The sequence below is a fragment of the Falco punctatus genome, assembly GCF_963210335.1.
Source record: "Falco punctatus genome assembly, chromosome: 11".
NCBI lineage: Eukaryota > Metazoa > Chordata > Aves > Falconiformes > Falconidae > Falco > Falco punctatus.
This window is the reverse complement of record NC_137591.1, coordinates 24128973-24156875: the sequence shown is the minus strand read 5'-3', so window position 1 is coordinate 24156875 and position 27903 is coordinate 24128973. Positions and strand designations below refer to the sequence as shown.

General features: G+C 42.3%; 1 protein-coding gene across 2 annotated transcripts in view; it reads left to right on the top strand.

Moving 5' to 3' along the window:
- The first annotated feature begins 4533 nt into the window (after window positions 1–4533).
- VAV3 (vav guanine nucleotide exchange factor 3) overlaps window positions 4534–27903 on the top strand; it is a 173102-nt gene continuing 149732 nt past the window's right edge. Inside the window, exon 1 of one of the 2 annotated variants that reach the window (XM_080407185.1) lies at window positions 4534–4864. In XM_080407185.1, the coding sequence (XP_080263311.1) occupies window positions 4661–4864 (204 nt within the window). In that variant the 5' untranslated portion in view covers window positions 4534–4660. The remainder of the gene's footprint in view (window positions 4865–27903) is intronic. The other variant, XM_080407184.1, reaches the window with a different exon arrangement.

Genomic DNA, 27903 nt, shown 5'->3' with positions numbered 1-27903 from the left:
CTAAAATTCAGATAGGATTGTTATTTTAGATCGCCTGCTTTTTAAAAGTCTGTCTGATTTGTAGTACAGGACTTTTCACAATAACACTAACAAGTAACTAGTACGCGATCGATTAGAAGTAGCACTACTTTTGCACTTTCTGCCACAGAGTTCACGGAGTAAATCTGGAACTGGAGCCTGTAGCTATAGGATACAGCCAGATACATCTGGGAGATCTTGATCCATGTTGATACTCATATTCAGTGGCAGACAGAACTTACTGAAGAAGTCTGGTCAGTGATCTTACCCTCGTTTACTGCAAGATAAGCAGGCTACTTAAGAAATGCTGGACCCCAGTCATGTCCCTATTATTTCCATCCAGCCAAAAAACCCAGAGCAGCCTGAGGGAGGCTTCTGGCCACGAGCCATGGTAGCCCAACGCATTTCCAAACGGAAGGAAGATACAAATGGCTGAGATGCAAGACTGGGTGTTCCTGCTCACTTGCAGACCACGTGTAACTGAATTTTCTTACTGGTATAATTAAGTGGGTCTAATTGAGACACGCTGAGCATGATCTCAGGTCTGGCTTAGGCGAGACGCAGGCTTTTAGTGCCCGCAAATGAGGACAGTTCTTCACCTGGGCTTGCATCGCTTTGTCCCTGTAGCATTCAAAAATGCACTCAAGTGCAATCATCAGAATGCAGGAAAACTTTAAGCACCAGGACGGATGAACCCATTGGTGAATAAGGGAACAAGTAAGAAGAGGCAGTGAGAAGTGATGCTTTTTGGGAAGAGTTATACCATTTTGTTATTGTTTTGCACCTCGCACAAAGGAGGTCTGTGCCTAGAGCTCATGGGTGCTATTATAGCTGCAGGAGTAACTGAAAAAAAGGGAATGTGTGTACATTTGTGGGTTTGTTATTTTTAAAAACTATTTATTTATTTATTTTCCCTAACCTGAGCAATGTAAGTAATTTAAACACAGCAAGTGTGGTGACAGTAGGGAATAATTATTTCAGAAAGCTTGCAAATGTGCCCTTATAAAACAAATTTAGGTGGGGTTTTTTTTGAAGTAAAGCAACAAGAAAAGAGTTGGAAAGTCGCCACCTTCATAGGATGCAGCACAGGGTGAGACTAACGAAAACAAATTTATGATTATGTCTCCAGTAAGGAGACGGTTGTCTCCTGAAAGGAGAGGAAAACCATGCAGAAGCTATTTTTGGGTAACTTTTTGTGAACAAGTCTCCTTCAGACTTGCGGCTCTTTTAATAGAAATGTATTTATTTTTATTTATGTTGATGCTTTGCAGTAGTTTGAAAGTGCGAATGCATGTCCAAAATGCTACTGGTTTCTTTATAAAAAATGTGAAGATAAAAGTGCTTTGGTGAACGGATTAATGATGTGTTAAGAAAAAAAGTATGTGGTGTACACTGAACCTTTTGAGCAATCTAAACTGAGATAGATCTAGCTTCCAGGTCCATAGATGTCAGTCTGTCTGAGTGAAACTGGAGGAGATGGACTGAGGTGACTCTTAAACCGCTTCCTTTTCAATCCAGAGGATACTCCAATGAGACAGATCTAAAGCAATTTTTGGAGTATGAGAAGAACAGAATGGAAAGAGCTCAAACTTCCAGTAAGACTTCATCAGCTGGTTCTTTTTAAGTACTTGATATTTGAGCTATAGGGGTTTCTGATTTTTGCATCTATTAGCACAAAAAAATTAGTCAATGTAAAAGTAGCTCTTGAACACAAACAAATTCAGGGTGAAGGGAAAAACTGAACCCGTTCCAATAAATGGCTGTGGACAGTGTAGGAAGCTGAAGAAGGCTGTGAAGAGTGCTGCAGGAGAGGAGGAAAGCAAATGTGCATATTCCTGAACCTCAGTAGCTGCCAGCCTCCTGCTCTAGCAAGGCTGTGCTGACTGTCAATTTTGTTTATGAATCTATTTGCCCCTTCCCTTCTTTCAATCATGTAACTACTTGTAGAGACCTAGTTTTCTAGAATTTATGTGAATATATGGATTCTTCTCCATTTGGAGAAATGTCACTCAGATGATTGATTACAACAGATACAGTAGAGAAACAAACCCACGTATTTTGAATGAAATTTAGCTCTTATATTGCAGTGTAACAGCCTATGATTTATAAAGGATTTTAAACTGTAATGTAGGTTTTCCAGATATTTAGAATTCCAGCCACAATGCTTAAAGCATACATATTTGAATGTGAAGTTTGGATTAAGGAGCGCTGGATTGCTCCCATTAAACCATGTAAAAAGATTAGATCCATTTGACCAACTACTGAAGTGCCTTTTCTTTTTTTTTTTCTTCTTCTGTTTATGGATGAGAATGATGCTCATTATTCTGTATCGCCGCAAAGGCATCCCAACAGTTTATATTACTTTCAGGTGCTGTAGCACAGATCCTGGCTGGAGGCAACTGGAGCGGAGATGTGGATACTGTAGTGCAGATTTTTTCTGTTACTTTTTTTCCTGCCTTAGCGTCAGTGTTATGGTTGTCAGTCTGAGAGTGGATAGCTTGTGGGTGTGACTGAATTGTTACTCATTACTTCGTGTTTAACTTGTCACAGATAAAAATATATTTTTATGAGACAGTCTTTTATTGTGTTCTTGATCAAACTGCTCTGACATTCATTTTGATGGATGATGATATCCAAATGATCACAGTGCAGGCTGTTAATTTCAGTCCCGTTCGATTTAATTTAAGAATTCTCTCTAAATCTGCCTGGTTGTGGGCAGTCGAATACTTTGATAGCATGTTCCCATTGTAAACTTCCCTCTCCTCCAGCTGCTCAGGCATAAAACAATTGAAGTGTTGTCTTGAGTAGGACAACTCGGGTACTTGAGAGGTATCTGATAGTGATGACTAAGTGTTTGGGCTGAGGTGGTTAAATTGAGAATTCCCAGCTCTACTGAGACGCGGGAGCTGTGCAGGTAGGCCTGGAGCAGCAGGGACCTGCTGGGAGCAGGGCAGGAAGGGCTGCTGGGGCAGCTCAACCTGAAGCCGTGCTCTCCTGTGTAAGTTGTTTTGAAGCTCAGCTGCCCTGCCACCAATCCTTGGAAATAGGGTTCCCTCTTTTCATTAACGCAAAACCACTCACTGCTAATTGGAGTTTGTATTCTCTTAAAATGCATTTCTCCTCTGTCAGGCTGGGCCTGTGCAGAACAGCTTTGCGAGCTGCCCCTGCGCTCGGTCAGGGCTGGCAGCCTCTTCAGTCGGTGAGCCCAGCGAGCCCAGCTAACACAAGCAGAGGGCTGAACAGCGAACCGAGTGCTTGCAGCTTCGTGCGCCTTTAGTAGATCCAAACGCTGTTCCCAGATGACCTTGAGCAACATTCATGCCTTCTAATGAGGTAGTAAGTCACATCTGTCCCATCCCATCCCATCCCATCCCATCCCATCCCATCCCATCCCCTGCTGGGTGGTGGCACAGGTGTTACATGTGATGGAGCTGGATCCTACTTACTTTGAGGGCCACGTTTTCCTCCTTGGGTGAATGCGATGCAAAGCGGTGAGCTGTTTTGTGGCATGTTCTGCAGCCCTGCGCTCATGATTTGAAGTTAATACCGCTGTCTGCTCAGGAAAATACCTGGGATGGCAGACATATCACCTGTTAAAAAAAAATGAAAAAGGGAAGCACCATTTTAAGCTTACTGAAACATGCAAATCACTTGCTAGGCCCCAGTTTCTGCAATAAATTCCCAGAACTCCTGTATTAATTCTTTCAGAAATTATAAAAAGCATTTGTGGGATTATTCTGAGCTCAGAAAGCAGTAAATGTCAGGCTTTTAACAGAGGAGATGTGAAAACCGGGAACAGTTGTAGACTATCTTGAATAATTATGTTAAGTGTTTTGCTGTTAGGCAGCTTTCTCACCCTGGACTGTGGATCACCCCCCACCCCCCTTTACACATTAATAGTACTTCCAGTGTTCTCTGTTTTTTTTAAAAAAAGTATTTTAATGAGGAGAAAACCAGTTTTTATATCATTTTAAGTGACTTTTTAAAAATTTATTTCTGAGAAAGGAAGTTTTCAGCACTGTATCAGCAATCCAAAGGAAATGCTAGCTTTTGAGGTGCGGAAGGCATTGTGAACTTGGGTGTTTGTAGGGTTTATTTTTGGAGTTTGTCACCTTTAGAAATGTCAAATGACTTGCATATTTTTTATTTGAAGTTGCTTGAATGCATATTGGAAGGTATCACGTTATTATTTTTTTTTTCTTCAACGTTATTTAAAGCGCAGACAAAATTCAAGAGTTAATGCAGAAAGCTTCAGGGGAGAGCGGAGGGGACAGTGACCTGTGCCGTGGGGCGTTCTCTGTCATTTCCAGCAGGAGCTGGGGCACCTGTGCGGAGCCCGCGGCCGGGACCCCCGAGCACTCGCCCCCAGCGAACGGATCGAAGAGCGAAAATAAAGGGCCCGGCCCCGCCCCGGCGGCGCTGCGGGAGCCACCGGGCAGAGCCGCTCCGCGGGCGGGACGGGCCCGGCACGGCCGCCTCCGCAGGCGCTGAGCGAGGCGGGGGCGGCCGGGACCCGCCGGTGCCGCCTCCCGGGGCGGGGCGGGCGCGGACACGGGGCGGGGCGGGCCGGGCCGGCCGCGGCGGCGGCGGGAGGGCGCAGCAGGAGCCGCCGCGGCCGCAGCATCGCGGCGCGGTGGCGGGGATGGAGCCCTGGAAGCAGTGCGGGCAGTGGCTGATCAGCTGCAAGGTGCTGCCGCCCAACCACCGGGTGACCTGGGACACGGCCCAGGTCTTCGACCTGGCGCAGACGCTGCGCGACGGCGTCCTGCTCTGCCAGCTCCTCAACAACCTGCGCAGCCACTCCATCAACCTCAAGGAGATCAACCTGCGCCCGCAGATGTCCCAGGTGCGGCCCCTCTGCCCGCCCGGCGCGGGGTCTCCGCGCGCTTTGTCTGCGGGGTGCGGGCAGCGCGGGGTGCGGGCAGCGCGGAGCCCCCGCGCAGTCCCCGCCGCAGGTCCCCGCTGCCGCCGCGCGGGCGGGCCCGCTCCCGCTGGGCCGTGGGCTGAGCTGGGGCGGCCGCCGGTCTGAGCCCCGCCGGGCTCCTTCCCTTCGCCCGGCGGCCGCCCGGGCTCGGCGCCTCCCGGGCGGTGGGAGGGGGCGCGAGCGGAGCTCCGGGCTCTCGGCTCCCAAACCCCCGTGAGGGCTCGGAGCCCGCAGCGGGGGGCGGCTGGGGGGAGCTTGGCCGAGCCCCCGCCGGGAGCCGCTCGGGCCCCTCACGTCGGGGCGGCCGCGCTGAGGAGAAGGTCCCGGCAGCGGCAGCAGCTCCAGGGCCAGCAGCGCGGCGTCTCTCTGTGCGTTACGATCTGGTACGAGGAGTTTGGGATGGAGACTGACCTCTGGCTTCTAGTTTCTCTGGTTACACCTGGGTACGCGAGGGGGAGGGAGACCGGGAGGGCGAGGGCATCGGGAGCTGGGGAGCGCGGCGGGAGCGGAGCGGAGCCTGCCCCGACCGGCACAGGGGCGGCCCAGGGGGCTGCAGGGCGAGCGGGGCCCCGGCAGCACTGGCCAGCTGGCCTCCGCATCCCTGCGCGACCCGCGGGGCCGAGCGCTCAAGAGTGACCAGCGACGGAAAACCGCGCTCCTGAGAGCTGGTTGCCTGTGCTGTGCTAGCTCCTTTTGTTTGGACCCTTTTGTATTTACCTTTTTAAATTGCTGTTGTGGTTAACTGATAATGAAGCTTAATTCCAAACCAATCTCCTTTTAAATGCGGGTTTTTTTTAGTTGGGACAGATGTTTTGTCCCTGTGCCCTGCACAGCTGGTGTCAGATACTGAGATGAGATGAATAAGGCAAGTGAGAAGGGGCTGTATAGTCACACACACATCCGTGCATGGCTGCCTGTGGCTGCGCCGCGCACACCTACGGCTTCCCCGGGCAGATGGCGGGGGGACGCTGAACTTGTGAGCCTTTCGTGTGTTTTGCAGCGTTGAGAAACTGAAACATTGTAACGCCTCAGCCCCGGGATCATGCTTTGGCTTCGCAGGAATAAAAATCGCCGTTCACTCTCAGGACACCGGCGAAAAGCGGCAGTAGACAATTAGGCTTTTGGGAAGAACGTTCTTTGTCCATATTTACCTGCAAAGCCGGTTATTTCCTTTCTTTACAATTTCTTTATATATATATATAAAGCTATGTTTTACTACCACGGGGACGTTTTCTGTAAACCCTCCGTGCAAAAAAGGGAAAAAAGTGTCAGGTGTATTTCAGCTATCAGACCAAAAACTCGCAGACCCTTGTACTAGCCGTGGATGGTCTACAGGCTGTCCCCTGGGACCCGAGAGCTCCAGTGCCTGCTTGCATTGCACATGCGGAGGCAGTCCTGTATCTGAGCGATGGAGAGATGCAGAGGGTGGGCTTCTCCGAATGGAGGACATCTGGATAAGTTCTCTCTCTGCACCGTTCGGACGCAGTGAGTTTCAGGACTTGCTAAACTGTGCCGGAGCCCTGGTTTATATTTTCATTATAGTTAGACTGATTGCTTCCAAACTGACCTTTTTTTTTCAGTTGAGCTTGCAGTACTAAAAATACTTTGCACATGAACTGTTGGAAATGGTTTCTTGCCCTGCTTAGAATGGATATAAAGTATGAAAACATATTCTTTTTTTTTTAATGAACTAGAAAGGTGTCCTCATGATATCACACAGTATTTTCTGAATAGCTAACTCATTGAATCAACTTCAGTTAGAGATTATTGTTGCTTGTCTGGACCAGTATTACTTAATTTTATTTTTGATGAATTAAAACCGTGGTGGTCTCCTTCTGTCTACTGAAAATAAGTATCAAAACACTCTGCTGTCATCTTTCTTAGAGCAGGTTTGGGAATAGATTAATATTTATTTCTCACAGTGTGTTTGAACAATGATTATAACTGTAGATCTTGGATTACTTATAATGCGTATTTTGAACTCGAGCTTTATAAATGTCTGGTGTAGCTACTGGAATTGTTTCACAGCTATGACAATTGCCTCCTCCTCTGTGCCTGAGGAACCTGCTGCAGACTGTTCTGTCCACTGGTGCATTTCTGCCCTACACTGATTTCACCCTTGAAATTGAGGAAACTGTTGCTGGATCAAAACCTATAATGAATAACTCTCCACAGCATTAAGTTTACTGGGAATGTTACCTTTGTTTTCTGTGAGATCAAGAGTTGGCCATCCTAATGAGTTTCTGTGGGGTTTAATGAAAAGCCTCTTGGGGGAGATATTTCTGCTGGAGAGGATCACTCAGTGAAAATTTCAGATATTGTTATTAAAAATGCAGCAGGTTGAAATTCTGCAAGTTGCTTGTAGTTTGTTGCTAAGGCTGCAAAAAGCACTTAGCAATAATGCTGAAGTCTCAGAAGCCTGAAGATTATTATTTGGAGAAATCTACTTGGAGATGAACTCTAAATTGTGAGTTTTGTCAGAATAATACTTGTCAGTAAGCTAATAAGTTTGCTGCATGATAGGATCTCGGGGTCTCATAGAAACACTAGTTAACTCTCCTGTTCCTTGCGGGCTAGTGACCTGCAGACATCAGAGGCATGGGGTGCCAGAGCAGAGTGGGCCTTAGGATGGAAGTCATCTTGGCCACCAACTGCTTAGTCTGCCTCAATATGCTGCTGTGTCTGCGCTGGTTAGCTGAACCATTTGAACCTCATGTGGCCCTTATCTGTCATCTTCTAGAATAGAGCTGCAGCTCCTGTACTCCCTGATCTGATGTTGTGTTCTGCTGCAAAATCTTAGAATGGCTCAGGGGATTCTTACTGCACAGGTTTTTGAGCAATAAAACCAGAATGAAAAGGGTGGCTGAAGGTTTCACGAATGGGCCTTGTGGAAGGCAGACTGTGTGATTTTAGCTTTGTCTTGTACTGCCGTTGACATTTGTCAGGCCTTTATGAACAAAGTTTTCATGTCTTGGGGGTTAGTTATAAGTGTAGCAGTGCCAAAGAACAGGAAAGTGAGAGATGGTGCTTCAGGCAGACCTGGGAGTAGATGTCAGGCCTCTGACACTAAAGAGTAGTGTCTTTTCCATTTCGTTACATATTTATTTTTTTCAGAATGAATGTGGCACATCAGATGTCAGTGATGCTCATCAGCTTTGCTCAGTAGACTTTGGTAACCCCTTATAAACTACATCAGAAATGTAGAGGGATTGTGACTGATGCTGCTGCTTCAGATGCTGCTTTTTGGCGGAGCCTTGTTCAGTCAAACAGAAGCACTGTTGCTTTGCTTTGTAAGCACCCGGCTGCTGCTGGCCCTTGGGGGCAGGAATAGAAACTGAGACTGGTGGTGCTCAGCATTGCAGCACAGACACGTGCTTGGCCAAATGGCAGTGGGTATGTTGTTTTTTATGGCTAGCACGGGAACTGCGTGCCTTTGTCCCACCGCCGGCCACGCACCTTGTGTCACAGCTGTTCTTGTGTGTGGGCTGTTTTATGTATTTGAAATCTGTGGATTCAGCGCCCCTACCTTTTTGGAGATAACAATGCCTGTGTAAAAGAAGTGTCTTTGTGGTTTTAGATTACAAAACATTGGGTTTAGGAGCTATTTGAATGCTGGCTGTTTTCATCTGCATTACTGTGTGTTTATGAAAAATTTATATTTGGTTAGTGGAAGTTGTCCTTTGAAGAACAGAAGCCGATTCAGTCAGTTATGCTTTCCAGAAAGTAAGCCTCAGATGTGAAAGTATAAACCTTGCATATGTAAAGGGTGAGGAGTGTTGTTGCTTTGCCCTGATGAAGCTTAGACCTCCAGGTTGCCAGCTGAATGCTGCCTGGCTCCTGTCTGAGAAGCTGGCACGTCTCAGTGCTGGGTGCCCTGTGAAAAATTGCACATGGGCTTTGTATGAGGTTGGAAACGCTTGGGTTCAGGGACATTTATGTCCAGGTTCCCCCCCCCCCCCGGTGACTGAACAGAACAGGAGAGTGTTGCCTCTACTAATTGCTCTTGTGGCAAGGCCCAAAACCACTTTGCTGTTTGACCTCCTGTAAGGTGGTAACATTGATTGTTATTTTCAACCAGCGCATGTGCCACCAGAAAACGAAATTTGGAAATTGGATGAAATAATGTCATTTGGCCTTTAACTATAGGGGAGACTGCCTGTTTCAGGCTCGAGTGTTGCTGTTTTGAAAGTAGTCTTATTTGCAGGCACCATGTGAAGAAGCACTAAACCTTGCAGCTAGTGGGAATGGAGCTGAAGAGGGAATCTACTAAAGGAATTGCAGAGATGTAACTGGTATGCTAGTGATTTGTAGGGTTTCCCCTACCCCTGAAGTGTAACATCCGTGCTTGGTGACAGTGAGATGGAGGATGGAGAGTTGTAGCTCAGCATCTGCATCTTTCATGGGAGCTGTTCACTGTAGCAATTCACTTCCGTCAGATGCCTCCTCTTGGCTAGTTTAGGCTGGTGAAAATAATACAAATAGAAGTGATCCATAACAGAGATTACTGATCCTAATATTTAATCATAAACATACAAGAATTTAAGTAATTTATCACCAGAAGTATAAAGCCTAAACCAATGGATTACAATGGATTTGCAGAAGATGTCATCTGTTTAATGCTTATCTTTAGTACTTTGCAAACTGGTTTTGAAATGGTTTTTGCAAGGCATTTGGTTAACTTGTGAGAGATTGCTGAACAGGAAGACTGCGCTTAATTCAGTGCTGGCATGGGAGTTTACTAAAGGGGATGCTGACATAGATTAAATATTAAAAATAACTGTTTCCTATTATTCTAATAAAAATAAACAAAATATCCCTCACTTTTAATACAAAGTTCAAATGTTTTCTAATTTTAGGGAGTTACTTTTTTTGGAGTAGCCATGTAGTCTAAAGGAAGTTCATTATCTTTGTCATCCACATTATATTTTTGAGTGGCAACTGAGCTTTTGAGTGCGAGTTTATTTTTCTTGGTTACAGTGGTATCAGGTAGCCTCAGGATGTGGGTGTGCTGAAAGGCATACCTCTCCGTTTCCTCTTATCCTGCCCTTGGCTTGGAGCTTCCCCATCAAAGGGAACCATGATCTTCTGCTCCTAACTCGGTGAGCGTGCATCCCACCATCCTACCTATGCAAGCTTCCCGCAGGTGGGTACGTTTCCCTGTGCTTTCCCTCATGTGTGCCTCCCCACAGTCATGGCACTTTCACCCCCCACCCCCACCCCCCTTCCAAATTTTAGCTTAGCTCTCATGTGCCAAACGTCAGGGTATCAAACTTAATATGCCATGTGGCTCTGCAAAGGAGGAAATGGGAATTGCCTCTTGACTCGGCATCTTATCTAAAAGAGGAGTGGGATGTGAGTGGATGTGCTGAGCTCTGTGCATAATGATGTCATTTAGGCCTTGGATCTTAGGAGGGACCAGGTGAGCTAAATGAGAAAATGAAAGAGATTCAGATTGGTGTTTGTGGCCCTTCCCAGGAGTCATGGGATATCAGTAACCTGTTTTCCTTGGACAGAGAGATCTTTGAGAGAACTGGTGTGCAAAATAACTCTTACTCTGTGTTTGCTTGTTATGTTAGGTGCTAGGTTATTAAGTTAAGAAAGTACCAGAAAGATACATTTAGATTAATACATTTTTTTCTGAAACTGCAAAACTTTTTGGGCTTGAACAAGAGTTTGGGAACTGGTTCAGTTTTTATCAGTGTGTAGAAAGAAGAGATGTGTTCAAAAAAACCCCATCTTTTTGAATTTTTAAAACCTGAGTGTATATATTCCATATAATTATTTGTAAAATAATTTTTGAATTTTCAGTTATTTTCAATCTCTTTGCTTACTTGCTGGTACTTATTCCACTAAATGTCTTTACCACATTTAACTTCATTTCTGTTATTCATCTAAATGAAAACTGTGTTGGCTATAAGATATAGATAAATGTATCTTTTATGGATAATATATATATATGTTACGTGCACATGTGCATATCTTACACATGTTGGACTTGGTAAAATATTTTGAACAGACATTTGTTCAAAACAAACCCTTAATATGACCTCTATGTTTTGTGCTAAGAAAAGCAACTGATAAAATAGTGACCCAGTTTTTTTAGGTAATTCTTCCTGCCTTAAGAAGGTGGAGAAAATAGTATTTGAAAACTGATGTATTGATATTTTTTTTTAATTGATTCATATTGACTCTTTGGTTGGGGGGGGAAGGAAAACTGCAGTTGCACTGTACTGTAAAGCTTATTTTGCATGCTATATTTATCATACAGTTATTAAATGCAGCATATGTACCTTGCCAAGAATTGTCTCAAATGTCCCCTCCTGCACAAGCTCTTAGTATGCTGGAAGCTGTCTAATGCGTTATCAGGATAAATATTTATACTGGTTTCTCACAGAGGCTATAGTGTATGCCAGCAGTGGATAATTTAAATTAATGTCTGTGTATGGCATGCTGCTGTATCATGTGGGAGAAGCAGAGTTATTTTCTGAGGCTTGTCTGACAAAGGTGGGAGACCTGTGATACTGGCAAGTTGAAGGACTGCTTATGGAAAGAAACTAATAAATCAAGAGGGCTCAAGGGGAGAGAGAAGGATATATAAGAAGAATATATGGGAAGTAGGAGGAAACAATCAAACAAATATGAGGTAGAGTGAATGGTCAGAAGTTGGGAAGCTGGATTGAAGGGGGGAGGTCAGAAAGCAAGACACTTAAGGGTTTAGAGAGAGGGCAGGAAAAATCAATTTAAGATTTATCCCGAGGTAAGTACAGAAAACCAGTCTTGGATATGCTGTTATTCTGTAATGACAGTGGCATTGTTGTTTAATTCTGGCGTGTTGCTCTTAGTTACAACGTACTGTCTTGGGACGGTGAGGTCCAGGAGGCTATTTACCAGGCTGCAGCACTGCACATCTGGATGGGTTAGTGCAATACGCTGGTGCAATTTGCGCACTAGTGAGACAGAGGATCTTAGAATTTTTGCACACATTCTTTTCCCCCTCTCCTTTGAAGGTCAAAAGAGTTCATGAAATTGTCGGTGTAAAGATTGAATCTTAGGTGTAAAGAAGGAAGTACAGAGGGTAAGGCAAGGGCTGCAATGTACGAGGCAAGGCAGCTGCTGGTGGTTAAGGGGTGATGGGGAGGACCCCGGAGGAGCGTGGCGGAGCGTGGTGGTGTGTATGTCATGGCCATATCGGTGGGGACCTGGCAGGTCCTGGCGTAGCTGAGCCCGAGCTTGGCACGTGTGGCTGTTGGGGAGGAGGGTTAACTGGGAGCAGCAGCTAGCAGGATGGTGAGAGGCATGGGCAGGAAGGACTTTGAGAACACACTTTGAAAGTGGTAAAATAGAGACGGGCAGGGAAAGAGACTTCTGGTGAAGTGATGTTGGCTCCTTGACCAGTAGCTGACCTAGATGGGAATGGAACAAGTGCCTGTGGCTGCAAAGGAAACCTGCTGGAGCGTGCTCCCCTCTGTATGCCTGCCGTGTGCCCCGGGAGATCGCCTCCAGACCCAAGTGCATCACTGCCTGTCGCAGGCAGGGAAGTCCTGGCTCATGCCCTGCATTACATGGGTGTCTCTGCGTACAGAGGAAGATGTATTATTTTTAAAGTTCAGCTGTCTTGAATTGTACTACAATCTGAAATATTTTAGGCCTGTAAATTGCCTTTGCTTTCAATCAGAATTTTATTTTATAATTGGTTAGTAGAGATTCAGTTAATCTGTCATTACCTATTTTTCACTAGTTTTATCCCTCTAAAAATCACTTGAAAGTTATTTTGAATGATACATAAAATATGATTTCTTTGCAAAAGAAACAAAATGTGTATTTGACATTGTTATAATGGTTTCTGAAAAAAATGCAAAACAAAAAACATTTCTTAAGGCATTTTTTTAACTGGTGTAGTTTAGCGGGGCAAGATGATTCATATTTCCAAAATCCTTAGATGTGCCCTTTAATCCTTGATACCATCAAGTTTACCTGTTTGTTTCTGAGTTCTATAAGGGTATGTAATGTATAATCTATGTTTAGGATACTTTGTACCTCTGCTTATTCCTGCATTCACATAATTTCTACACAGAAAGGAGTCTTATAGTCAACTAAAGCAGAATGATTAAAGCTCAGCCCTTGAAAATTTTGTCTGTCAAAGCAGCCTCACTTCATTGTTGTGTAGGACATTTGATGCTAAAAAGAAATTTTAGCATTTGGGCATTATTTTGTATGCCCAAACTAAATTAATAGAGTAATAATGACAGCATTATTGTGGCCTGTGTAGTTCGTTATGCTTTGTTGGTAGTCAAGATTTAAATTATACTTACGTGTTCCAGTGACTGACTTCAAATTCCCACCAACTACTACCCCATGTAGCAGTGATGCCTTACATCAGTTGATACAAGGCCATGAGGGCCGTGTTGTTTTTCCCTCTGACTTCCTCAGGATCTGTAATTAAATATGTCTGATTCCAGTACAGAGATGGTAGATGGAGGAGCACACCTTCACTGCACGTAGGTACCTGTCAGATTTTAGGTGTCTCTGGATGGAAGTATGGTGATTGCATATAGCCCTACCATGTGAACTGTAAGTCAGGGTAAACACTTATCAGTTGTATTTAGCTCAAGCTTTAAATTTCTTTTTCCTGGAGAATAAGTAAAAAGTAGGAAACACCAGAGAGAATGTTTGAACAGTTGCTGTTGCCTGTACCTTCTTTTACTCTCAAAATAGAAAGGCTGAGACTCCCTGAAGTGCCCTTGCTGGTTGATGCCTTTGGGCTCATGGTCAGTTGATGTCTGGTTGGTTAAAAGGGGATTTCTGCCAAGCTTTAAAAAAACCACACTGGTATTTAGGCAGCTATTTTGAAAACCTGTTCACACTACTTGGCAGTTCAAGTTTTGCATTTCAGAGCAGTACTAGTTTTGCTAAATTGCACCAAGTTGTGTAAGGAAACATTTAAGTTTCACTTTCTTTTAGTGGTTTACCCTTTCAGTGTGTGCACAGAGCGATGTAGGGTTTGAGGTTGTATCTCATACTACTCTGAGCTGGCAATTGTTTATTTTTAAATATTGAAAATTCCTGCTGAGCTTTGATTTTCCCACCTTCCTTTTTTTTTTTTTTTTTTTTTTGCGGATCTTGCTTAGGTTTTGGGATGCTTGATATGAAGTAATGGTTTTTGGACTTTGTCTGGTGCAGAGGGCTTGTTTGGGATGTGAGTGTGTCCTCTTAGGGCTGTTTGATTCTAGGGAATTCCCAGAACATTTTTAAAAGTGGAGAATATGTTAAAACCTTAAGTGATCTTTACCAGGTGTGTAAATGTCCTGAGGTTTCATGTGAGTCCTGAATGGGTTTCACCCAAGCCTTTTGAGTTCTGCTTGTCCCTGTTGTGTCCTGATCTTCTTTTTATCCATCACAAAGGGCAGCATGAATTTGCCTACTGCTGTGGCTTGGTGTGAATCGCTACAAGTAGTCATGAGAAAGTTATTCAGGGTCTGTGTTCATTCAGTTTGCACTTGTGGCTGGCAACACTGAATATGGTGATGCATCTTCTATGTGGATTGTGCTGAGGCTGCTGATTTCACTGTAAAATATGCTGAACAGATGGCAATCTTTGTAAAACCTGAGATTTAACTCCACATTTGTTGTTCTCAGTGATGCCTTTAAGCAATATTGCTGGTTAGAAGGACTGTGCCTTAGAAAAGGCTTGTAGCTACTGTCTCTGTGCTGTTGCAGGTTTTATGAAGAGTTACAGAAATTACTCCAGTAATCCTATTGGAATGCCTCTATAGTTGTATCGGAGTCCTAAAGATTTCTCTTCCTGCGGAAGACCCTGGTAAATTGATTAGTTGAGATGAAAGCCTTTGCTGACTGGGACCTGTGATTTGCATGCGAATGCAGACATGGTGATGGGAGAGGGTGCGATGCAGGAATGGCTGAGCCATGCTGAGAACAGGGGGGCTGCTCTTCATGAGAAACTCTTGAGCAGCAGACTGGTGCATATTTCAAATTTGTGTGTCTTTCTAGCTATAATTGCTTAGATTCATGGGACCCTGGGGAATCTGCTTAATTTAAACTATCTGCATTCTCTTTTCTGAGAATTTGGGTTTTTGTAGCTTGTAAGTCCCATAGCATATCGCACTATTTCAAGAGCACAGAGCTCTAGCAGTAATAAATGTAATGTGAATTATTCTCTAGTGTTAAAAATTATTTAACTATATATAAATATTATATATAAAAATATGTAACTATTATGAAAAAAAATATCTTTTGCAGTTATCTGTGGTATTCCTGGTTATAATGACAAGTATCCTTGGAGGGTGGTGTTTTTTTTTTTTTTAAAAAAAAGAAATTGTAAATTGTTTGCCATGGCCAATGGGAGAAACATAAGAAAAAAACCCTGTTAATAAAAAAAAAAAACACCTTCTGAAACAGGAAGGAAATGTATTTTAGAACATTGTCTCTTAGGTCACCTCACTAGGAATAGGCCTGAGGAGTAGATCCTTCTTCCATCAGTAGTATAACAGTGGCCATGAATGCATGTGGCCTCTGACTAGCGGCGAAGGAAGGCTGAGATGTTCTCCTTTGGGGCAGAGCTGGTGTTCTGGTGGGGTTTCTCTGTGTAGGTTTCCTGATGGTGGTTATCATATTAATTAAGGACATGGTCTTTATGGCTTAGAACTCATCTCCATTTCCATGCTGTAGGAGGGCAGGTGTGGGGAATGGCTCTCTAAGTCTTAAAGGTAGTTTCAGAATTTGTGGTTCAACATGCAGGACCACAAATATGTTTTGCTAACCCACTTAAGTTTGGAAATAAGACTCCTAAGTGATGTCTCTTGTTCATTCCAGTGAGGAACAGTGTTTTTACCTCATGCTGTTTGTAAAATTCATGGTGGAGCAGTTATACAGGAAAACTATTCCTCAAAAGGTTTTGCAGGAACGCCATTCTTGGGAGATGTTCTTTAAAATGTTTGGAAAAGAAATGCAGTAGTATTTACCTTTTCCTGTTTTGTGCTGAATATTTTTAGAGTTTGACCTCAAAATCTGGTGTTTCAATAAAGTCATGTTAAAGTTTAATGAAATTAAAATGCCTTTCATCTTGATTTGAAAAAGCAGCAGATTTTGAAATGTTAGGATTTCTGTATGATATTACACTTTCCTGTCAGCTCTTTTCAAATGAGGTGACAACCTCTTTTCAGTTTTCCCTGTTTCTTACATTTTTCTGCCTTGACTTGTGTGGCTTGATCTTATTTATCTATCAGAAACCCAGGCTGCTCTCTGATTAGTAAGTATTGCTCTGACAGGTTTGGGCTCTCCCCTCCTCTTCTCTCCTTCTTGTCTCTACTTCTCCCTCATTTTGACTCATCTCAGTTCTGCAGCTTGTTCTGTGCTCGTGCTTTCTCCTCTCAGTCTGGACTATATTACTTTCACCTTCTCCATTTGCCTTCCCCCTCGCTCTGGTATTTTCTTCTCCCTCCAGTGCATCTGTTTCCTCTTTCACTTCTTTCCTGATGCTCTTTCTTCCTTTTGGCTGTTTTCCCTGCTCTGTTGTCTTCACTGTTCCTGTTGGCCTCATCCCTCTGCAGATCCTCTGAAATATGTTTCCTACATGGATGAGGGCACGTCTCCTCCGGAAGCTGCTTCCCGCCTAGGTGAGAGCGCTGGGCAGGAAGGCTTGAGTAGAAGTTACATTTTTAGGACCAGCAAACACAGGGATTTCAAGGGACCAGTCAGCACTTGAACAGCGATCGCATGTTGGTCTATTTTAAGCTGCTTTTAAGTCACAACTTTTTGTAAATGGTCATTGCTTTGCTTTTTGTCCATTATTATAAAAAATTATGTCTCCTTCCTATTGCAGTCAGAGGTTTCCAACATGTCCCCCCAAAAAACTGTTCTGCTGCTTGCTACAGGTGATGGGGCAGCTCACTCTAGTGGGAAGTGGTGAGGGTGAAAGCTAGTTCTGGGAGTCTGCAGGGTCAACCAGCCGCTGATGCTGGAAAACTTGTTCTTTTCAAAGGCAGTGTCACTTGATTCCTGCCCTTCCCACCAAACTCTGAAGGTTTGTGCCACCATGGCATTGCTTGAGCAATATTTTTCTAGGGTTGAGTCCTGAGGGAGAGCATGTGGGGATGGGAATGTTAGTTATTTTTAAGCACTTCACAGATTGATTATCTATGTTGCTTGCAAGGCGGAAATACCCAGCCCTGCTAGCCAGTGTGCTCATCATGCAGCTCCCTTGTGTTAGGCATCAGTCTCCATGGTTTCTTTCTTTATCCGCTGAGCTCCACTCACTGTTCAGGGGCTGATAGATGTCATAATTTTATTTCTGCTTCCCAGGCTGGAGGTGAGAGAACTATTTATATTCAAGGCAAAACAACCGCTACAATAAGTGTCTATGTTGTGAGATTTGCACTTGCAGTATCGTGGTGTCCCTGAGGGATTATGTTGGTAGCTAGTAGCAACTATAAATCAGGTTAGATGGAAATTAAAGAAAATTTTATCAGAGATTACTTAGAAACTCTATTTTATTCAGCTACAATTTGTTTCTTCGGGTTTCTGGAGTTTTACTTGCTTGCTTTCTGTGGACAGACAGTCTTTATAGGCATGGTATAATTCGTAAGCATTGCAGGCAGAGAAAGTGGCGATGTCCAGCTGGTGATTCCACTGAAGTCTGTGGATGTGCTGTAATTGAAAGCTCAGTAGAGTCAAGGTATAGATGGTCAGTAAATGTCCTGTAAACAAGCATCTATTGTCTTCATTGGTTCACATAATTTCTCCCCATGTGATGGTGAAGCATTCTCATGGGACTAAATCACAATTCTGTCATGCAGTTCCAGGCTTAATGGAGAACATGTATTTGAATAATTACTGTGATATTTATCCTACTATGCTGGCCAATTTCATGGTTTCATATAATTTGAAGCACTAGAGCAATTTTAAAGTATTTGTTTCATGATGAGATACTGATGAAAACTTAATCAGGGTCAGTGGTTATTTTACTTCAGTATTGGATCCTTTAACTTCAGAATAATTTTCCTCACATGTCCCTTCAGAACTGAAATATGCTTCTGGGAAGGAGGTGGCTTTTGCGTAGTTTTTTAGCTGCATTGATGCTTTCCATCATTAAAGTTTTCCACTCTGAAGTCTGGCCCACTCTTTTATGTTTCCTTCAACTTTACTCAGTTTTTGTAGTTGTGAGACTGATTTTCGACTAGGGAAATTCCTTTTAAAATTTGTTGTACTCTTCAATTTAGTCATATTATTTTCCAATTATTACCATGTCTCTGTATTCATTTATTGATGTGTTTAGTCTTATAAGTCTCTGTGCAGGACAGGAATGAATATGCTGTTTTCCTTCTCTTATGGGGATGCTGCCCCTCCTGTATCACCTACACATACGGCCTGTTTCAGTGAATTCCTGATGCTTGCTTCTGTGGAATTTTCTCATTTTTAGGAGTCCCTTTTCCTGTAAACAAACATGTTAGATGTGGTCTATGACATTGTGAAGGTATTTCTGCATGTTGGGAAGTAATGTTGTACCCTAGTCTGTGTCTGATTTTTTTTTTTTCTTTTTTGGAAATATTATTGATTGAAAGTTTGTTAATGTCCCGAGGGGAAAGTAAACTAGAGATCTTGGGCAGCTACAGATTCACTGGAAAGATGCATGATGACCAAATACTTTGTGGGTTTTTCTATCAACATTAGAAAAATTATTTCTGTTACGTCTGCTCCCCTAGTATTAATGATAACACGCTGTTAATTGCCTTAGGATGATTAAAACCTTCTTTGGAGGTAGAAGTCTTCCAAGAATTAGAAGGAACAAATAAATGAATGGCAGATGTTTCCTTCCCACCTCCCCTGCCCCTGGCCGGCTTTGAAATGGATATGAGTTTTTAATCATCAAACTTAAAGTTTTCAAAACAGGAGTGGCTGACAAAAAGGAGAAGTGATTTCTGTGTTGTTAGGAGGTCCTTGGATTTCCTATGCATGTTCTTCAACATCCTCTATTGCATTCAAGAAATTACCACATTTAACAGACTTGGCAGTAACTTGACTTGCTTTAATAGAGATGGAGATAGGACAACTTATTTTTTTACTAGTTCTCTGCTGCTGTCAAAAAAGAAATATCAGAAATACCCTCCAGTGGCAAGGCATACTGGTGTTAAAGAGGGAATTTCATTTGGACCAGAGCATCTAAGACTTGTTTTGTACTCTAACTCTCTGCTGACATTACAGGGTTGACCTCAAGTCCATTATTTTCAGTCTGCTTTTCAGTAGCAATCATGCTAATTGATCTCCCCCAAAAATGTGCTTTGAAGTTTAAAAGTTTAAAATCTGTTGAGGCTGAAATTACTTCCTGCTGGTTAGATCTAGTGATTTACAAAAAAATTAAGTTAAACTGTTGTTACATGAATCATTTATTGCTTACATAGACTGGTAAATATTACTCCTGATATCTAGTTGATGGTTTTGCTTGTTTTTTACTTAAAAAATAAATTGTGTGTGGAGTAGTTGCATCTCTTAATTGTGGTGTTGCTGTCGTAAGTGGATAGGGCAGACATAGTAAAAAGTAATACAGAAGGTGGACAGCTTTTTAGTCCCCCTGCCATCCTTCCAGAGCAATTTTCTCTGTGAATTACAGAGAACAGACTTCTATGAACTTCAGTTTGCATTGCTTATCGCTGGCAGTGTATGCATTTAGCAGGTGTTTGGATAACTTTTGCCTCCACAGGTTAGACTGCTACCCCTTGCTACCTGGAGGAGACTTCTGAAGCAGGTGGGAAGGCTTGAGCAGGGTGGCCGCCGTGGGAGGGTTTGCTGAGAATACACATGGAGATGCTCTCCTCCTGATGGGGTGGCCTCTGGCTGGTAGGGGATCTCAACAGAGGTTTGGTAGACCTGTGAGTCAAGTTCAGAGGATCAGTCAGTTTGGTCAGTCATGTGTGGCACGGCCATTCTCAGTTGGGGAACAATGAGTCACAAACTTAGGAGTTTCCAGTCCTTGGTATAGAAAACACCCACATAGCTGCTCTTGTGGTTCATTCAGAAACAAATGAGCAGTGCAAAAGTTAAATAATCGGGCTGTATACTTCAGATCCCTTCTTTATACTAACTTCTAGTATTTTTTTAAACATATTGAGAGGTAGCTTATTATTGTCACAATGGAAAAATGCTGGTTTCTGAAAAAAAAAAGCAAATATTAATACAAATATTTCCTGAAGAATATAGCCAGAAAACTAGTTGCAAGGGTCTATTCTAATTGTTTTGCCTATTTACACTCCTGCCTTTGTTTCACATAGTCTCACTTATTCTGATCCATTCAAAAGGATGTTGCTGAATAATTTTTCTGTCCAGTTGTTCAGACTATATTATCTTCTTTCAACAAATCGAATGAGTTTGGTTTTTTTGCTGCAGGGATTCCATGCTGCTCTTCTGCTTATCTGACTTAAAGGCAAGAGTCAGCCTTGCAGTATTATTGTGTCCACTTGTCTGAAAATCACTCCTATTACTTGTCCTGTGCTGAAAACCATCTCCATAGAGAGGCAGAGGAAGATCTGTCGTTGTTATAAATTCCCAGTTACAAATTGCATTTATATTGATTTTGTTATTCTTTCTAATCTCTACTTGCTTTGTTGTCTTACCAAACTATTATACCTTTTAGAAGACAGTAACTCGTCCAGGATCATATTGTATTTTTTTATTTCATTGTATTGTTCTACAGACTATTCAGCTAAAAATAATACTAAACAGAATCAGATGTAAAGCTAGGTTTCCTAGATAAAATCTGGGCTTCCTAGACATTCTTACAGCTTAGCTCCAATGTTTGTATTCAATGTTATTTAGAAAAAACACCTAAAGAATCATTTGTGTTGTAGTGATGTTCTGTTAGGCAATTTAGCAAGCTGATGTCTGTTCAGAGGTCTGAAAGTATGTTATAGCAGCTGTTCGTATTGCTTTTGTATGTGTTCTTTTGTATAATAGGTTTTAAAAAATATTTGCCTATGGCTTGCAGACAGGCAGATGCTTTCACTGTCCCTACATTATGTTGCTACTTTTCCTTTATGTATGCATCAGTGCCAAAACCAGTAATAGGTTACTGCTCATGCAGATGTTTCTTTAGCTATGACAAGAGTGGCTGCTGATTTTTTTTCTGATGTAGATTTATGCTAGTAGCCAGTATCTTGCTATGATTTTGGTGAACCTTTTTAAACTTAATTTTGTTGAGTCTATTAAATACAATAGGGATGTATTTATAAAACCAAGTTAAATTCTGCATCCTGCTAGCATGCACTGTTGCTAAAATAGTAAATATTTAATTGATCTGTTCTTTGTGTATGAGTACCTCATGATTTTAATAGGATTAATTTTATAAATAGAACAGGCAGGATCCAGCTGCCTTCACTAAGTTCAGAAGACCAGCAGAACACCGCATGAGGACTTCCTATGTTAGTGGTTCCCAGGTCCCCTCTATGGTAGAACATTTCCAGCACCGATGTGTATATAATTTGTAAATTTGAGAAATGAAAATATGAGCACGAAACTGACAGTAGCCATTTACGCAGTCCTTTCAGGGATGGGGAATAACTTCTGTAAGTGTTTTAAACAGTGGTTCAGGAAATTTGCTTTTCATGAGGTCACCAATATATGTGCACTGTCATTCTGAAGTTATTTAGCTGGAAGCTAGTAGCATAAAGACTGGGATGAGTTCTTTAAATGACTTTAAAATGATCCTTAACACAGTTCATCATCTACAGACACTTGGAATAATGCGGCAGAACTCAAAGCACATTGTACTTTTATAATTGGAATTATTATTTTGTTTAGATTATTCTGTAGACCTTTTCTCAAGGTGATCATACAGCAAAAGTGAAAATATCTGGTGGCAAGGTATTTGGCAGTAGAGTCTCCTGGGTAGTTATTTAAGTGGAGCTATCTTATACACAACAACTCATTCTGCCCCCTGCTCCTTACAGCTGTTTCACCAGCACCCCTTGATTTTGTAATCTATATTGCAGGAACTGCCAATAGACAATAATATAAAAGCTTTTTGTCAGTATGCTGGTTGCCTTTTGCACTGCTGGAGGGTTTAGTTATTGTGGGATCTGAGAAAACACTGGAGACTGTGTGGGGAGGCATTAAGCTTGCTCCACATCTTGAGCTCCATGCTGCTGTCTTGTTGAAAAGGTCGCTTTCACGTGTGGTCTTGTACGATCTCCCATGGACTTTACCTGCTGAAGACTGAGGACCAGATCTTTCAACAGTTATGTTGCGTTTTTTACTGAAACCTGCCTTTATGTACGTTATAATGAGCTGTTTGAAACAACCATCTATATTACAGTAACTTAAGAATAATTTTCTGTATTGAATTGTAGAAGAATGTGATACTTGTATCTGAAGACTCAGCACGTAGTATGGTTCAGTTATGCAGACTTCTCACTGGCGCCCACGTACTCCATTTAAAAACCTGATTGTACTGTAGCAAATTGGCTGAAAGTCCAGATAATTCTAAATTATATTCTGCTGCAGAGCTTTCATAGTATTCGGGTTTTTTTGCCATTTTATTGTTTTGGGCTATCTGATAAATACTGACTTGTGCTCTAGGATTTTAATTCTACATTTTTTTTTCTTTTCATAAATATCCTTCCTTCTCAGGAGACTGCACTCATAGTTACATTTTACTTTGTGATATTCCAAATTGACATCCTCTGAAATAAAGTTTTGGACCATTCATTGGTGTACCTCAAATGTTGCTGTGAGGCAAGGCATCAATATGAGTCAGCCATGATATCAAATGGGCCACATATAGAGGTGACAGTTGAATTTCCATGAGCATTCACTCATTTGCCTCTGCTGAGATGATCACAGCTGTTAATTCATGCTAGTGGAAGTAGGTGTTTATGTCATTTTGACACATCTCCCACACAAATTTGGGCTGCCTTTAATGATGCATTTCATTTTGGCAGACAGCTGGGGTGAGTGAATGCAGCCTTTTGGACAGCAAGGACCTATGATGATGCAGAGCTGAAACATTTTGTGTCAGGTTTACCTTTCATTTTTTGTCAGCCGCCTTAAGGAAGGAAACCTGCAGCTTCATAAGGAGTCACCTGATTTTAAGTTGATGTAGTAAATTAGTGTTGCTGATGGTAGAATTTGTTCTAAAACTTAAGTCTTGTATTATATCAATGTTTGTTTCACTTTGAATTCCTGAATTAGGAAGCTTACATGTCACTGAAGAAATGGTGTGCAGTTTGCCTAACACTGGCTGCGTTTCAGAGTGAGTCTGTGTGGAAAACAGTTTGTGGGTACAAAGACATTAGCCTCTATGTTTTTAGAATTGTATTTTAACTGATTTTCCCCTCACAATTTTTGGAAGTTGAGAACTATTAATGTTTCTGTGTCCTGATTATCACAGGAATTGCAGTCATGGATCAAACCACTCTTTCATCTACTTCAGTATCTCATCCTCATCTGGACCAGATTTTTCAGTACAGTAATTTGTTCCGATAGATATCTGTGGAAGATGTAGGACCCAAGGGTTTTTGCAAAGTGCCTTTGCAGAGGCTTGTTTTGCACCCAAAACATTCATTATGTTACTATACATTGTGGCTCGTTATACCATTGCAGTCTACTGCATAAGCTACAGTGCTCCCATATTGTCTAGTTGTGGTCTCCTGTTTTGACAAGGATGTAATAAAATGAGAAAGGTGCAGAGAAGGGCGGTAGAGGTTTTCAAAGGTATGAAACAATAAGGAACAGTTCAATCAAAAAAGAAGGGTTTTTCAGCTTTGAAAAGGGGCAACATTGAGGAAGAATATGAGAGGCCCAATAAAGAGAAAATTATTTGCTGTCCTTTCTAGTGCGGAAACAGAGTTATCCAATGCAAGTGGTAGATAACCTATGCAAAGTAAGCAAGGTGGGAGATACTTCCTGACTTAGAAAGTGTGTTCTGTGAGATTTGTGCCCCCACCCTTAAAAAGCCCCCAAAACTTCAATTTCTGTGTGGTCTGTGTAGTAGCTTTTAAGTATTTCCAAAAAGCCATGTCATTAATACTGGAAATCTTTTTAACTCTCATTAGAGGTAATGCAATACTACAAATGATTGGACCAAATTAAAATCTGTCCCAGAAATCATTGAAATACATCTTTCCTCTGAAAGACTTTCTGTAGCATGTAAGATAAAGCATCAGTTTTAAGTCTTGTAAGAATTTATGGAACAAATGGTATTAAACATTTTTCCTCGCTGTAGGTTGAAATATATATATATTTATTTCACTCGAATTATCTAAGTTTCTGTACTTAGTGTGGATCCTGCAGGTCCTGGGGTGACACCATCTGTTTGAGAACATGTTCTCAGAGGCGAGGCACGTGCTGGTTAAAAACACGGTCTGTGTGGGGTTGTGAATTTAAATCTCATTGACAAAACACACTGTAGTATAGTACCCACCTGTGTCTAATACTGCTTTACCTGGTCTGTGTTAGCTGGAAACATTAAACTTTTGTAGGATTGTAGCGCCTTAGGCTTCCCTTTCTCAACAAAGCCTCCTAAGGTGTAGGTGGTGCTGGCAGCAGGGTCTGGACTTGTGTGTCTGAGCATGAGTGTCTGGGCTGAGGCCTCTGGTGGTGAGGGGGCATGAACAGCCCTGTGGTTCCCCTCGCGGAGCCGGGTGTTTTGGAAGGTTATGGTTTGCGGATGTTTGGGATGGCCTTGTCTTGTCCCAGCCAATTTATTGGCTTCTCAGAAGTTGTTTCATAAACCTCTGAAGTACGAGGCCTGCTGGGGCGCTGGAGGATTTTGCATCCAGTCCAGTCTTTCATCTTGATTCTGGCTAGCGTTCAGCCTGTCTGTGCTGTATGGGTCCTGACAGGCTCGCCAGGAAGCAGTCAGAGAGGTTTGGCAGGGCGGGTGGCTGTGGGAAGGGCAGCGTGCGGCCTAAAGGCCGGCAGCCTGGGCGAGCAGCCATGGCGGAGGCCTCCATCCCTCCCCGCGGGCAACGGCTGCCCCGGGGCTGTCCCCAGCCGGTTCCTCCTGGGCCCTCTCTCGCCCAGCAGTGGCCGGTGTGCTGGCGGTGCCCCATCGTCACCATGCCAGTGCAGTGGCCTCATGGTTGGAAAAGATGGAGGCCCTGTTTCTGCTCCCCGCCCCGCCCCCCCCGCCCCCCCCCCCCCGGTGTTTGATGTGTTGGGGGGCGGTTTTTCTGCAGGTAGGTGGTTTGATGATAAATAAATTTTTATTGCTATGTAAATAAAGTCATTAGATTACTTAGTAATGATTTATTTATAACGTAGGGCAATCATTATTCCCTATTTTTAATCATACTTAGAATTTCTTTTGCTTTAATCTTTATATATGTGCTGAAAGTTTATAGTTTAAGACATTTTAGAGGTGAAATCGCCTGAATACATGTATTAAAAAACCTTTCAGATAACAAATGATTTTTCCATTAACAATGGAATGGCATGTAAGGGTAGCCGCTGCTTTTTCTATCAATTTACTGTATTTTATGTAGTTACAATAGTCATATTATAAAATTGTATGACCTTTTTTCCTTACTGTCATGATGGAGAGCGATACAGATTTTAGGGCCACCCTCTTCGTTTTCTTTAATAGAAGGCAATGAGGCAGAAAGCTCCTCCTATAGAGTGGGGCAAACCCACCTTGTTAAATAGTTAAAAGGGTTGAGCTGTTTTGCTTTCTGCCGTGGTTTATTTGGCTGTTAGAGGCAGTGCTTGGTCTGAGCCTTGGCTTCACTGAGGACAGAAATGCAGGTGGAACACCTGATGCTCGCTTGGTAGGTCAAGGCAAACTTTCTGACATGCTCTAGCGGGTCATTTTCTTTTACTACTGAGCAGAAAAAGAAGATATAACTGGTACCCATTGCTCTACTTAAAATTTTGTGAGCATCTGGGACCAGTAAAGCAAACTCTGAATTAACTTTTAATAGACTACTCGTTACTGGGAAATGCTCAGATGCATATATGTGGTGATAAAGATTTTAGAAGCATGTAACTTTCTCAGCCTGATAACAAAGATGAAGCTCCATGCAAGTGTATGTTTGACCAGTTAAAAGAGTTTAACATCATTCCTCAACTTTTGAGATCTGAACTGTATGACACATGGTGAACGAAAGATGAGATTTGGTGCCAGGTCAGTACGTTGATGCTCCAGAGAATATCGCAAAGTGTAAAAGCGTAGTCATTACACACTGTGACCACTGAGTTTTCACTTCCTATCCTGTAAAATTATTGTTGGAATCTGTTCTTCATTCATGACTATTCCCACTCGTTTGTGGTTTAGCCTTCTGGACTTAGCTGTTCTACTTACTTGACTTGCAATCCTTGAGAAGTGTTATCTGAATGTATCGGAAATCTCTGTCCTTGCCACAGAGCATGGTGTAATAAACTGCAAACCTGAAGTGACACACCAGAAAAAATAGAACAGTGGATTTTTAGAATAGGTAACTAGAGGACAGCTGTATTCGTATTTGGCAAGTTGTAGACAGCTGTATTTACATCCTTAAAGCCTTGCTAGGAATTTATTCCAGTATCGTAAGAGCTTGGGAAAGACTACTCATGTGCAATTCAAGAAAACATTTGAAGTATTTAATGAATCATGTATGTTAACACTAATGAATGTTAGTAAGAGTATTGTTCCTTCCTCTTGGAAATAACAGACGTAATACATGATCTCCTGTTAAGAAATAGAAGAGCACAGGGGTTATTTTGGTTAGGTTCCACTTTAATAGACATTGACTAATCCTATGAAGATTTCCTGCCTGCCCCCTGTTGTGTTGAATTTCCATGCAGGATTCAGTGTTGACAGCTTTTGAGACTTGGAAAAGTCTTAGAAGAGAACAAGCCAGTACATGCTAACTTGAAAAGTGACCTTAAAAAAATCCATACTGTAGATCTTCATGAAGGGGTTACACAGTTGAGATCCAGGTCTGGCCTTGCAAGGCCTGTGTCTGGGGCACTAGGGCCACAGTTTATTCACAAAGGAGATCCAGTTCAGATGATGAGATCAATAGTGCTTATTTCTAGGGGTGGGGTAGAAATAGTGAAAGGGATTGTGTTTCTGTAGTGGAACTGAAATAAAATGTGGATCCTTCAGGTGAATTCTGTATCTGTAGCCTATATGAAAGTCTTTTGCTATACCTTCATAAGGGTCCTTACACCCCAAAATTAATTTCCCTTGCACAGGTATAGGCAAAGTAAGATGCCTTCTTGCTTGTGTTATTATACCAACACTAGAGACTTGTAAAAAACAAGCTCAGTCACGAATAAAAGATACTAAGACAGAGTGGAAGCAGCAATTTAGTGTGCCAAGCTAACAATGTGAAACAAATGTGTTAGGTGTTCTCTTTAACACCAATGTGAAGATCTGTGTTTCATACTCTAGCTGTAAGTTTTTTTTATGGTTTGAGTGTGGATGTGATTTTTATTTTTTCTCTGGTTATGAAAACAGAGTGCTAATTTGATGCTTTCCATTTATATTGCTGTTTCAACATATCAGATAGGCTGTAGGCTTTAGGGTGTTCCTGTCGTGTCGTCGTCCCCCCCCCTTAAGTCTAAATACATTAGATAAGTGTAGGTTTTGAGGTTTCTGTGTCTATAAAACAGTTTCATACCCCTGCTAATATTTCACCAACTAAATTGAAATGTGAGTGGTTAGAAACCCTATGCTAGGACCAATGACAAAACATCAAGTAGAAAATTAGTATCCTTTACAGTTCTGACTCTTAGAAAAGCAGTATTCCATGTCACAACTGTGAATATAATTTACAGCACAGTGACTACTGTCTTACTTTAAATGACAGTTTCATAAATAGCTTAGCCTGAAGCATTTTAACATAAAAATGTTAACACATACTTTTCTTGTGTTTGGCTTTTATTTAATGTTTTCCCATAATGTAATCATTAGCTAGTCAAGTCTCTTTTTACTTCAGTGGCCTTTCCTCCAGGATCTTTCTCTTTGGTGGCCT